The sequence below is a fragment of the Nicotiana tomentosiformis genome, chromosome 1 (genome assembly GCF_000390325.3).
Source record: "Nicotiana tomentosiformis chromosome 1, ASM39032v3, whole genome shotgun sequence".
NCBI lineage: Eukaryota > Viridiplantae > Streptophyta > Magnoliopsida > Solanales > Solanaceae > Nicotiana > Nicotiana tomentosiformis.
The window spans coordinates 20,051,614-20,065,040 of NC_090812.1; the positions used below are offsets into that span (position 1 = coordinate 20,051,614).

At 34.5% G+C, this 13,427-nt stretch overlaps 1 protein-coding gene across 1 annotated transcript; it reads right to left on the reverse strand.

Moving 5' to 3' along the window:
- Nucleotides 1-2,176: 2,176 nt before the first annotated feature.
- Nucleotides 2,177-11,180, reverse strand: LOC104094374 (shaggy-related protein kinase kappa). The gene is made up of 13 exons (XM_009600300.4): nucleotides 10,839-11,180; nucleotides 9,570-9,812; nucleotides 8,620-8,712; nucleotides 8,484-8,543; nucleotides 8,123-8,395; nucleotides 7,217-7,291; nucleotides 6,337-6,393; nucleotides 6,107-6,247; nucleotides 5,969-6,019; nucleotides 5,112-5,207; nucleotides 3,945-4,028; nucleotides 3,753-3,855; nucleotides 2,177-2,541 (listed from the first exon to the last, which is right to left on the reverse strand). The coding sequence occupies exons 2-13, from the start codon at nucleotides 9,714-9,716 to the stop codon at nucleotides 2,453-2,455; spliced, it is 1,269 nt and encodes a 422-aa protein (XP_009598595.1). The 5' UTR covers nucleotides 9,717-9,812; nucleotides 10,839-11,180; the 3' UTR covers nucleotides 2,177-2,452.
- Between the last annotated feature and the right edge of the window lie 2,247 nt (nucleotides 11,181-13,427).

Sequence of the window (13,427 nt, forward strand, 5' to 3'; positions counted from 1 at the left end):
ATATAGAAGAAAAGGGAAGGAATAAAATCTAATTAGGGTGCACAAATAAAACCGACAAAACGCACCAATCCGATAATCCGAGTCAAACCGAGAAAAAAAATCCGACTATGGTTTGGTTTGGTGTTGGAAAAAAAACCCGACCATATTTGGTTTGGTTTGGTTTTAACTAAAAAAGTCAAACCGAAACCAAATCAACCCGACATTATATGTATAGAAGTTTTAGATATATTTAATACATAACAATATTTATGGTAGTGTAGTTTATAAATATTTCTTAAGTTTTTTCATAGTTTTATCTTTTAACGTATTATTTCAAGATTGAGCTTATAATTTTTGGATGTTCCAATAAGTTTTATAGACCATAAATGTTAGCAACTCAAATAAATCCTAAACCAAAATCAAATCAATACTAATACTAATAAAAGACATTCAATTCAATTGTACTATGAATGAAAATAGTGTTGGATATCTATTTTTTAGTTTTTCCGTGGTTTAGATAAAATGTATAACTTATTTTTCTTTTAGTGGTTAGTCATGTAAATAATAGTACTTATTAGTCATAATTTTAAATTATGTTTGTTTTCATTATGGCTTATTAATAATATTTATTTTATGCGATTTTATTATCTTTATTGTTGAATATTTTAGTACAATGCCATGACTCATCTCATATTTATGTTATTTTATTGAAAAACACCTTATATAATTCTGTCTGACTAGGATTAAAGAAATATTTGGAGCACAAATTTTACGTTTTGTGCTATGAAGACTTTATGAAAAAAAAAAAAACCGAAAAACCCGAGAAAAACCGAGATTAAAAAACCCGACTTTTATTAGTTTGGTTTGGTATTTAGATTTAATAACCCGATACAATTGATTTGGTTTGATAATTAGAAAATCCGAACCAACCCGACCCATGTACACCCCAACCTAGAATATAAGGACGGTTACGCTCCAATTTTTTCTTCTTCCCTTAAAGAAAACTTACTTTCCAGCATTATAACATTGCTCCTTCTCATTAATTGCATGAAAAATGAAAATCCTTCAAATTTATAAGACAATTCATGTCTATGGGGATTGGTCAACAAACGTTTTGTACTTCAACATGACAACTACATAACGCTTTCAAATGAATGACTGGTAGCGTTTAGTAAATAACTGGTAAGCGATAAATTCGCATGACTTCTTAGATCACAAACTAATTATTAACATATTCTCTCATCATATGAATGTGATTTGCAAATTGCAAGTCAATATGATCATTAATATGTGATATTTTATAAATGCGTCTATTATTTCATAATAGATGGAGAAAAAATTATTTTGAGAAATTAATGCCTAATAAACACCAACTTTGGCATCATGGGAAGATCTTTTCTTAGCAACTCAAGTGAATAGAGACGATATATTTATCTGCAACTCTGATCATGGCCAGAATCATGAGGTTGCTCAATTCAATATGATTTTGTCAATATGTCCATTGCTTGTTGAAAGTCTTCTTGCTTACTTCTAGAGAAAACCGTCCAGGCAAAACGAAGTTATGGGGCAACTCGTTAGTTTACACCTCAGGACTGCCAAAATTTTAGTTTCTACAACCACCATATCCTATATGAGTATAGCAAGGGGTGAGAAGAAACCACAACGTAGAAAAGAAATTGACAATGCCAAGAATACTACTTTTCATCTCAGAGCAACAATGTACATACATACATGTAAATGGCATAAGATCTTTGAAACACATATTGCTCTTGGCCATATGAGAAGAGCTTTTGCAATATCAGCAGTAGCAGTCTATTCGAGATACGATTATCCAAGAAACACTAATCCAAGTTTCTGAAACAGCTCTTCTAGAACCCAGATAAATGACATGTGAATATGTGATGCTACGCGTTTCATTTAATAACTCAGGCAAGGAAACGCTGAAAAAACATACTTACAGAGAAAGCTTACCAACATCCGGTGCTTGCACCAAAGCGCATTGGTATACCATGGCTAAGTGATAAATTGAGATAGGAGCATGTAAAATTGGCCATGGTTAGGTAACAAAAGTGTACAGAAAACAAATGGCACATACTCATTAGCTTGGTGTAAACACCGGGTGCTAAACAAGTATTTCGTCTTAACTAGTATTATTACCCATCAAGCAAATTGGTGATGAAACAAAAGACGCATATAGTTATATGAAAATCCTCAGCTTTTCGTCATCCAAACCTAAACCTCAAATGTTTCCTTACATATACAAAATCTGATTTGACATATATGCACACTATCTGTAACAGTTATTGGGAACGGATTACAAGATGCTCTCACAAACGTATAATTGCAAGCTAATAGCTATGTGAACTTGATCTGAAACAACATTTAGCAAGCAGTACTGGATGTTGTGCAACCACCACTTTTACCACATTTTACAGATGCTAACTAAATGGGGACAGTGGCAAAACAAGAATCACTAGGATCGTAAAGCCATGAATAAATTCTGTCTTCGAGCATGTTCTGGAATGAGGCGCTGGAGAGTTTCAGGAGGAATTCCAGTGAGCTCTGCAAAAGAGCATCGTCAACATCAAAAAAGATTGAGAAAAATTCAGGGTTGAGAAATTGAATATTTATACACGAGCAAAATGTTGCCAAAAGATAATGAGAAAAGTGGAGAATGCTGAATGCTATATCGCTTAATCATTAGTAGAAAATAATGAAATATAACTATGTACGCTTGCTGAGAAGAAAAAATTACAGCCAGACATCATTTTGAAGGTTGAAGTTATAAGATTAGCGACTCCCATTTTCATCCGTTTCTTTACACTTTTTCAATAAAACTCTAATTGCACAATCAATTTTCATAAACAAATTCATGAAATCGGTGCTTTGAGAAAAACTTCATGAAGTAGTAGCTGGTAATTAGCAATATCTCCCTGATCAGATTACTAAGATATGACACCTTCAATGATCAAGTGTAAACAAACACCAGACAGATATTGCATACAAATAATGTATTATTGGAGTATTACATCAATGAACAGAAAGCATGCTCAAAGCTATGTTACATAGACACTGACTGATTACATGATCCGGCAAAAGATTAAAATACAACAGTTAGGACTAGCTATCAATGATAGAAGTTAGCTATTTTGATTATTTTTATTGTTAGACAATTGGACATGTGTGGTACTAGTTTCTTAGCAATGTTAACCACATTCCTTAACTACATTCCTTAACATTGTAGGTGCAACATAACTAGGCAAAGTGATCCCAGGATCAACCTAAATGGGGAATAACTAGAGCAAAAGCAGTCAAATCCATGCTGGGGCAGAAAGAGCTCAGCCAACCAGCATAAATTTGCCCATGTGGTATTGAAGTTGTGGTTAGCCTTCTCAAAGAAAAGGAAAAAAAAAAAAACTACTTAAAAAAAATGTGGTTAAACCACCTCCATAAATTAGAGAACATTATCATGATCAATCAACTACACCGCAATCAAAATTAGTAAAAGTCAGCTATATGAACACACTGTAACAATTCCACTCTATTCAGGTCAAGACAAGCAAAAGCTTCGGTCACCAAAGTACTGAATGAACTAGTCACTAAAGGTAGCCCCTTTCTCTCGTCTTTTTCTTTCCCACAGGTAGTTGCAGTTGGAATCAGGATTATTTAAAACAAGAGCCTGATTCTTAAAATCAGGTATATCTGATTTAATAAATCGGTCACATAATACGCTTACAATATGGCAAAATAGCTGTTTTTTGGCAGTACATTACCTTGCGGCTTGAAATTGAAAAGTGGTGGAAGAGGGCGACCATTAGGAAGACGGGTATTAGGATCCCTCAACTCATCAAAGAATGGATGAATACAAGCCTCCAACTGCATGACCAAAGCAGAAATCAATAGGCTACTACAGCGAAACCTCAACATAATAAGATTGAATAGATTCAAAATGAAAGTAGACTTACAGCAGTGCATCTCAAATAGGGTGAATACTGGAAAAACCGACACAACAGGTCAACCGCTTCTGGAGGCAATCGCTTCTGAAAAACCTTCAAGATGCATTGTGAGGTAAGTTAGACTTACATACAAGAAATATTTTATCGGAGGGAAAGTGGCGACTGAGAAGTATGAACTTCCTGCATATGATGGAAAACAATTTAGGAAAAAAAAGGAGCACAATTCATCCAAATATATGGAATAAAAGACAATAAATAAGGATGTTTCCATGGATTAAATGGAAAGATAATATAGTCCAGATCTCACTGGACCAATTGATAGCATAAGTTTTGACACATGTGAACCAATGGGAAGAATGTTCATGCTCTTCATGATATTTGATAGACTATGATTTTCAAGTATCATATTCGGGAGGAGAATCCAAGTACCACCATCATGTAAGATATTCTGGATCCAAGCGCCACATGTTTCCTATCTTTTGCCAGCAGGTTCTACTTTTTAACACAGACTGCTCTCATTCATAGTTCGTGTTTACCAGTGTCCCGTCTTTCCACACCATAGAAGGGTGTCAGTAAAATTGTTTCCAACCGGTCCTATATGTTTCTCTAAAGCAGCAATTCTTTGGGCGTTGGTTGTTGGGGTTTTGGGGGGGGGGGGTGGGGTTCTCTTCGAGAAACTTTATACCGCTGACTCTTCCATAGAGATTATCAGCCTATATCCAGTACAAGCAATAAAATGAGGCAAATACAACCAAAAGAAAAATCAAGTTATCAGATTTAGGCATGGCTTTCACCGATACTTATTTTTTTAATCTATTATTGGCCCTTCTTTTTGGCTGAAGTATATTATCCACCTTTGGACTTTAATCTTGTTAAGCAGAAATAAGCAACTTCCAAAACTCTCCTTGACCAACTTTAATTGATTAACAAAAGTATTTTAAATGCCATCCTCCATTACTGACATCAGAAAAAAATGAATTAAAGTAGCCTATGGTACTGGTTACGTATTTCCGACATTCAGTAGAAGGAAGGAAAAAGATAAAAGCTATAATCAATGCTCATTTTCTCATCAAAAAGCAAAAGTGATGAAATGACCAAGAGCACATAAGCAGCAGCAGTGAGCACCAATATTCAAGGTTTATAGGTTGAATTTCAACTTTACTTTATGCAGCATACCTTGTGCCATGGGTGTGGCTTTATTTGTGGAAATTTAAACTCGGTGTAGTTAGGATTCATGCATTTTATCTCCTCTCTAGTAGGTGTCCCCAAAACCTGCATAGAATTTGAAGTGGAAAAAAAGTTAATTTATTATGAAGGCAGATGGTACACAGCAAATACCGACACCTCTACAGCACTTAATAGTTAATATATGATCAAATCCTGCCTGCATAAGTAGGCCACAAATAACAATCCATCTTTTCCCATCAACATGTGCAGCTACATTATAAGCAAAAGTACTCACAAATTAAAAGTAGTCTCTTAGGGTATATACAAAGAGGAATCAACCCCCCTCCCTCCACTCTCTTCCAGGAGAAACAGAAAACAGCACTTTAACATGCATAACAGCACCACAGACATGAATTAATGTGTTCATCAACAAAAAACCCTAAAACTAGCTAGGCATTTTAAATGTTAAAAAATGGATGACTGACACTTCATAGACTCAAGGAAAGATATCTAGTATAGATTATAGAATAAAAGATATCTAATACAGAACAAAAGCAAATGTGTGCAAGTTGCACAAACTTCAACACATGCAGAGTACGAGATCTTTGCTTCTTCTTATCTATTGCCCGTTGAACTAAGAAAACTGGGATATTTTCCGTATACACATTAGGTACCAATATCACATATGCATTATAAGTCTATGATCATACTGTACAGAAATTGGCGAATTCTTAAGTGATAATGTATTAACATGCTCTCTTATTTACTGAGGGAAAAAAAGCTCCAACTTAATTGTAATGGAAAATAAATCAGCCAGTATCTTTTGAGAAGATAGTATCAAGAATAAAAAAGTATCTAAAATCCACCTTTATAATCTCTACTAATTGGTCAACCCCACTCTCTCCAGGAAACAATGGCTGTCCACCAAAAGGATTTGTTAGAAGTATTAGAACAAATAATACAACATATGACCAAGAATAGCACAAATTAAGACAGGGATATACCTGTCCAAGAAGTAACTCAGCCATTACACAACCTGTAGACCAAATATCAATAGCTGTTGTGTATTCGGTGGCACCAAATATGAGTTCAGGGGCACGATAATATCTCGAGCAGATATATGACACATTGGGTTCACCTTTCACCTAACAAGTGGTCAAAGAACTAAGTCAGAGAACTGAAGCAGGTGCAACATGACCCTTAAATGCAAAGTGGTCTTTGCGAGAGAAATTACCAAAACTTTTGCACTTCCAAAATCACAAAGCTTCAGCTGATGCGTGTGTGGATTTACCTAAGTATTAAACAGTATTTCAGCTTACTAAGATAAAAATATCATGAAGATAATCAGAAGACACCAGCAATGGCAGTAACAAAATACTACCCAATATTAAGCTTGAAATCATCAAGTATTTTACCATAAGATTATGCTATTGCATCTCTGTCTAAAAGGTACAAATGTATATCCTCTTAGAGAGTTCAACTTAAAAGGACTTGCATTCTTGATCTGCTAGATACTAAGTTACTTGGTTACTCTATAGCCTGCTCACTGGCTTGTCTAATAATTAAATTTAAGTTAAGAAGCCTCTTCAATGCCCTTTACCACTTCACTCATTATGGTCTTAGAGTTTTCCCAAAATTGGAGTATTTTACAAGGCATCGCATATCATTATACACACATCATAAGACTGAAAATATATAATTCGCAATCATTTATGCGAAATACTTGGGCGTTCCTCTATTCAATCCTTTTCCTCTTCCGTTTTTGCAATACAGTTTTAATTTTAATAGTGCTTTCTATGAGTTAAAGTATGGAATTTTGTTCACTCAGTTTAACCATATGATATCTAAATATACAATACAGAATCATATCAAAGTCTATTCTGTAAACAAAAAAGTACAGTGATCCAACTAGATTATTAAGTTACAAAATCACATGTGCACTTAACACGTTGCAGCTAATCATACTCGTTCAAGAAAACAAATAAACACCTATTATCCGGTCATGATTATGGGCCTTTGATCCAGAAAGAATGAGGCCCAGAACAAGAAAAAAATAAGAAGTAACAGATGTACTTAGAAACGCAGAAATCCACTATCATAAAGAAACATCTCACCAGTAAATTCTGAGGCTTGATATCACGGTGACAGATGCCAATACAGTTATGAATATAAGCCAGCGCCCTGCATATCTGAATCAAACAAAGGAAAAAGGTATATAAAGTGAGACAATAAATGGGATGAAATCAATAACTAGTCCAGTATTAAATACTTGAATTTTCTGCAAGTAGTTAGATGGTAAATTTTCTAAAATAAACAATGCAAAATATTTTAAGGCCCTTCTCTTGGTTTCAAGAATACATGTGCTTTATCTATGAAAACTAGCAAAGCTAGGCAGACAATTAAAAGGACAGAAGGAAAGCAATAGTCTAATGTCAACCTGTGGGCTATGGAGCTTGAAATGTTGACTTATTTTCAAAAAGTCCAGTGTGCCTACGAATCTGATGGACTTTTGGTCCACATTACAGGTAACCACAGGTGTTGCTTATAACCAAGTAACAACTAGACAATCGACTGGTGAAAAAGATGTGACGCACATCATGCAGAATACCTAGAGTAACTTGATAAACCATCACAAGAGGGAGAGGAAAGGTCTAAAAATCCAAAGAGATAAATTACGCATTCATGATTCACACCAAATGTATAAAGTATAAACTAGCTCACAACTTAGGTATTTTGCACCATGTGACATTTCAATGACGGATCCCCCACCATGTATCTCCAACCACCTACCCAAAATATACAAGCTAATAAATACAATAACGGAAGAAGACTGAGCTGTCAGCAGGTACTAGATACTAAACAAAGGCAATTAAAACCCAAAACTAGCCAAAGTAATATAGACAAGTAGCACCAGCCAATGTCCAGAATGAGAGCAACAACTATTGTTCACACACACAAAGGTTACATAATCAAGCTAGTGTCTAACAATGAGTTTACATCCAGCGATAAGTACGACATGCCTGATAGGTATAGAGTTTGGCGTATATCAGTGGCATCTTCTGATTCATTCTGTTGTATTGTCTTGCAATACGGTTGACAGATTCTGGAACAAATTCAAGGACAAGGTTGAGGTATACTTCTTCCTTGTCTGTTGTTGAGAAGAAAGAGTGTTTGAGAGCAACAATATTAGGATGATCCAACATTTGCATAATCTGCAATTCTCTGTTCTTGTATCGCTTATCTTGAAGAACCTTCTTAATTGCCACAATCTCTCCAGTCTCTCTGCATTTTGCCTATGACAATAGCAAGCTTATATCACAATAGCATAGAACACAAAGAAAAAGCAGAAGTAGATAACCCAGAAACTATAGCATTGCTTACCTGAAAAACCACACCAAAAGAACCTGTTCCAACCACGTGTTCTGCTATATAACTGACATTCTGTGAACCCCAATAAAAACAGTCATTTTTCATCCCAACCACATGATAAGTAATACTTCTCATAATTAATTAGAACCTGCTTGGGTTGACCATTTCGACCACCAATACTGGTTCTAATAACATGCCCTGTTTCTGCACCCACACCATCAATTATATCTGGTTCACTGTCCTGCATGATTATTATAAAAAGATAGGAAGAATGATGTCCGCCAGATAAATGATCACTGAAGTTGTAATGCTCTAAAGCTCAGTGGAAGTAGTATCCTTGAGAGGCACAAGATCAATATATATGTATAGTAGACCATTATAAGCAAACTTCCTTGTTAATCTAACAATGAAAAGGAAGGAAGTCTCAGACAGGCAGCAGAAAAGAGAGAAACTGCAGCTTGGGGGGAACAGGAGAGAGATGGTAGAGGAACACAGGATTGTTAGAGAAGATTGAGTTATAGAGTAAGTCATACAGTGATGATGGTATTGACTTCAGCCCTTAATATTATAATTATCATTTTCTTATTTTATAATTATCATTGAAGAATTTAAAATCTAATCATGTTTCTTGGGGCATTTAACCAAAAAAAACCTGTAATATGTATTTTTTGATAGATCCATCGGGTGGGAGACAACTGAATTACAAGGATATTTCAACATTAAAATCAAATTTTTGAACTTTAAAATGACTTGTCATCAAGTTCATATGAATGAATACAATTATAGAGGCTAATATTAACTGATTTAACTAGGCATTTCATATCCTGACTATCCAAAGAGGCACACAAAGTATTTAAGCCTATGAATGTGAAGTACATCGGACCAAATGCCTCCATCTTAAGGCCCTAACATGAATACTAAAGCAGTAGTAATGTCAGGCTGACTATTCCTGAGAAAAACAAAAGCCAGAAAACTCCAGTAAAAGCATGATCTATTCAACATAACAGAGCACCTAGTTAGCGCTCTGACTAAGACCACTAGTGGTAGAGTCAACCATGAAACATTAACTAATTGGTGCAATCAAATTTAGAAGCTCACCCTGTCATCATCATGGTCCACCCTGTCTCTCAACCTCATCTCAAGCATCTCTCTTCCCAGCCAGTCGACTGAACTAGATGAACTCTTGAATCCATTAGCACTTCTAGAACTGCCTGCTCCTCCATGGCCAACGCCAGTGGACGCCATAAATGAACCTTGCGGGAATCGCTGACACTAATCTCTGCTCCTCTCTGCATAATTCCTTCCGGTGCAGCCCTCCATCCCATATGTGTTCCTGTCTACCTAGTTCGACGACAAAGTCGTTAACTCAATATAGTTGAAGAGAACCTCTGACTAACAAAATGAAGCTAGTCGGTAGAGCTAAACAAAAGCGCGACAAATAGGAAGTGAAACACAGCAAGGCATAAAAATATTGATTCATTGAGCATTTACCAAGTTGAGAAGACAAGGTAAAAGGATAACGTCCAAACAATGCCAATAAGTGCCACACTTATTCTTCGCATTTATTCCAGTTAAGGGAGGGGGTGGGGGTCCGGAATGAACCATGAATCGTGGTGCTGAATGAAAGAGTCAAGGAAATTGCCTACATTATGTAGAAATATAGAGTGCTTTTGGTTCTTATGGTTGTATGCCAGGTTCTATGAGCTCGAACGTCAAGAAACGTAATACTAGTAGTAGTAGTTTTAAGCAAAGATTCAAGAGCTTAAAACCTAAAAGAAAGGAATAACACAGTACACATAGTCCTGATAAATAACAAATTTCTATTTTCTGTGGAACCATATATCCATCAATTACTATGTCTCAATCCCAAACTAACTGGTGTTGGATATATGAATCCTCTTATTATTTGTTCCGCTTTATTCAAGTCCAAGTATTCATAAAATTCACAAAATAAACAGATATACTTTGTCAGAAGTAAAATAAACAGATCGATATCCAACACAACAGAAATAAAAACTCATAGCTTTAGCTTCATCTACCTCACATCATACTGTGAAAATAGTCCTTTTATTAGATGAAATGACAATAAAGACAGTATTAGCAGAAGTCAGCCCAATTGCCCAAATATGTTAGCAAAAATAGAGCTCTCCCACAGATTGGTAGTATTACAGTCCTAACACTTAATCAACTCCTTCATACACGCACAGGATGATAAAAAGTGAAATTACACAAGAATTTCTACACATACTACAAAGAAAGAAAAATCAAAAATAATATATTTGAACCACAAATCATCGTCCAAACAGTTACCACACGATCGTCTAAAACGAAACAAGCTCATAATGTAAATTGCAAAACTAGACTGACCTCGATGAATCCGAAGCCGTATTCAAGCATTTCTTCTTCAATGTTTCCAGCTAGCGAAATTTCAATCAATATATCACCACAAAATGCATAATATAATTGTAGAAGTTGAAAAGAAAAGGTCAATTGAAGACTCAGATCAAACGCAGCAGATTTATATTTTTATATATTTCTAAAAAAGGTGGAGTATTTTGTTCTGGTTTCTTTCTCAAATGCGAGAAGCGTGCTTTGGTACAGAGAGAGAGAGAGAGAGAGAGAGAGAGAGAGAGATGAGCTTTTCAATACTGTTAGAGAGTGACAGTCTTCTCTGACAAAGTGAATGACTAAAAAATGACTCTTTTCTTCAAAACCATATCTGTGGTAGGAAATTTATTATGCTGCTTCCACTCCCACAAATGGGTGTTGCAATCCATCCAATCAATTTATTTCTCTTTTTCAACCTGTTTAATTGATGTTATTTTTATTTATGATTTTTTAGGAGAAAAGAAAAAGGACAATTTGAATCAAATCACACATATTATGTGAAAAACTCATATCAATATATTAACTATATTAATTTTTCTTTTAATAATTACATTACATTGGAGTTAATATGTGTCAAAACTACAATTATTGTTCTCGATTCTTTTCTTGATTCTCTCTATTTTTATACACTTTTTAGGTTATGAAATATAAATAGTTTCTGGCCCGAGCTATGAGCGAAAAAAATCCTACATATATATAAATAAATGTTAATAGAAGCAACCAAGGAAAACCAAACAATCACATCATTCTAAAAACGAGATCCAAGTTTTCTAAATAAAAAACAAGAGCTTTGGCTATTTGAAAAAAATCCATATGTATAATAAACCCTTTTTATTATTTTATGAAATATGATTCACATTGAAGGAAAAATACATTGGTTAAATTCTCGACATAATTTTCAATGTTAAAACAAGTTTCCTTTTTTTCGTTTAATGTTATCAAAATGGCGTCCTCTTTTGGAGCTACATAAAAATATAAAGAACTACTAATCTTTTTAAAATTATGAGAGGATATGAACCTTTAGAAGCCAATTTTATTCTTTTTCAAGTAAAAAGATTATTGTTGTTATCATTCATTTATAAACAAACTTGTCGTTCTATTGATTAAACTGTAAAAGTACTTGTATGCTTAACATCAATTTTTTTTTAAAACTACACTTATGAATGAGCCGAGGGTCTTCCCAAAACAGCATATCTGCCTTTTAAAGATGAGGTAAGTATTGCATACACCCTACCCTCTCAGACCCCAATTGTGGGAATACACTAATTATATTGTTTTTGTTGTACACTTATGAATGAAATTTTCAATCAAATGCAACATAGCATAAGAACATTAATTCATAGTCTTTACACTAAAATGGAATTCATTGATATCACTAACTTAAATTCTTGAATTTATCTTTAACTTCATTTTGAATTATGAAAATACCACTTTAGCGCTGCATCAAATAGCAAATTCGGCAAAGTTGAAAGCATCAATTTGGTGGGGTGCAAACTTTGTAAATTAAGAAGCAAATAGATAAGCCTGTGAACGACATGTCGAAGTACTGGGCTAGAATTCTTGGCCCATAATACTGATGCAGACATTTTTATTCTCTCTTTCTTGAGTCTTGGGTCACCAAATGCTGTTCATTATTTAAACCAAGACATGTCACGTGACCCCACCCTTTAAGCATTGGATTAGGACATTACATCTCACGTGCTAAGTACACGTGTCATCATTTGATTCTTTTGGTCCAAGCTTTGAGGGTCCACTGTTTACATTTTCAACAAGTTAGGCCGTGCTAAGAACACAGTCTTCAAAGATGGACGAGTCGGGTCGGGTCAAATTTGAACATGTCAAAACGAATTATAGTAGTGGACGGATCAGAATTCGAGTCAAAATGAATTGGATCAGAATAAGTTGAAGTGCGAGTTATAACTCAAAGCGTGATGTATTAATGATGTATCCTTATGATTCAACAATTTATTTTAGTTAAATATAAACTAAGAGCAGAAAATAATAGAAATTCATAAGGAAGAGGATATTTCAGTATTTTCACAAAGGAGCAAAGATTTCATTCATAAGTTAAAACATAACAGCTAGTTTGACAGTTATGAAGTAAGGACAACCAAAATAAGTAACGTCTTTATGGGCAGATATAAAATTACTCGCATCTTATCAACAATCATATTAGAAAAATTCACCATTTTTATCTTTCCAGGCTATGATTTAGAGAGAAAAAGAAAACATGGACCATCCCACATTGTTGACTTTTATGTCACTTTTTTATTTCCTTTTGAGACGAAGTCCTCCTTCCAAACTTTAACCTTTTATACTTTCCAATTAAAGCTGCCCCTACACCAATCAACCTACGTAATAGCACACTAATAAGTTTACTTCTCGAGGTTAAATTGTTGAACACCTATTATCCGAACATTTGATTAGAAAGAATGTGAGAGAAAAATGATATAAAGAAGGCACGAGTTTGACAATTTATAGTTGAATGGTTAGTCCAATCTCAATTAGGAAATTTTCAAAACATTAATTGTAAATAATGCTTTGATTTGTAATATCTTCATTCATGTT

Coding starts and splice junctions, on each gene's coding strand:
- LOC104094374 (XM_009600300.4), bottom strand. CDS start 9,716: ATGGCGTCCACTGGCGTTGGCCATGGAGGAGCAGGCAGTTCTAGAAGT. Junction 6,394..7,216: donor TCAAGCCTCAGAATTTACTG/GTGAGATGTTTC, acceptor TTTAATACTTAG/GTAAATCCACACACGCATCA. Junction 5,208..5,968: donor AATTAGTAGAGATTATAAAG/GTGGATTTTAGA, acceptor AATTCTATGCAG/GTTTTGGGGACACCTACTAG.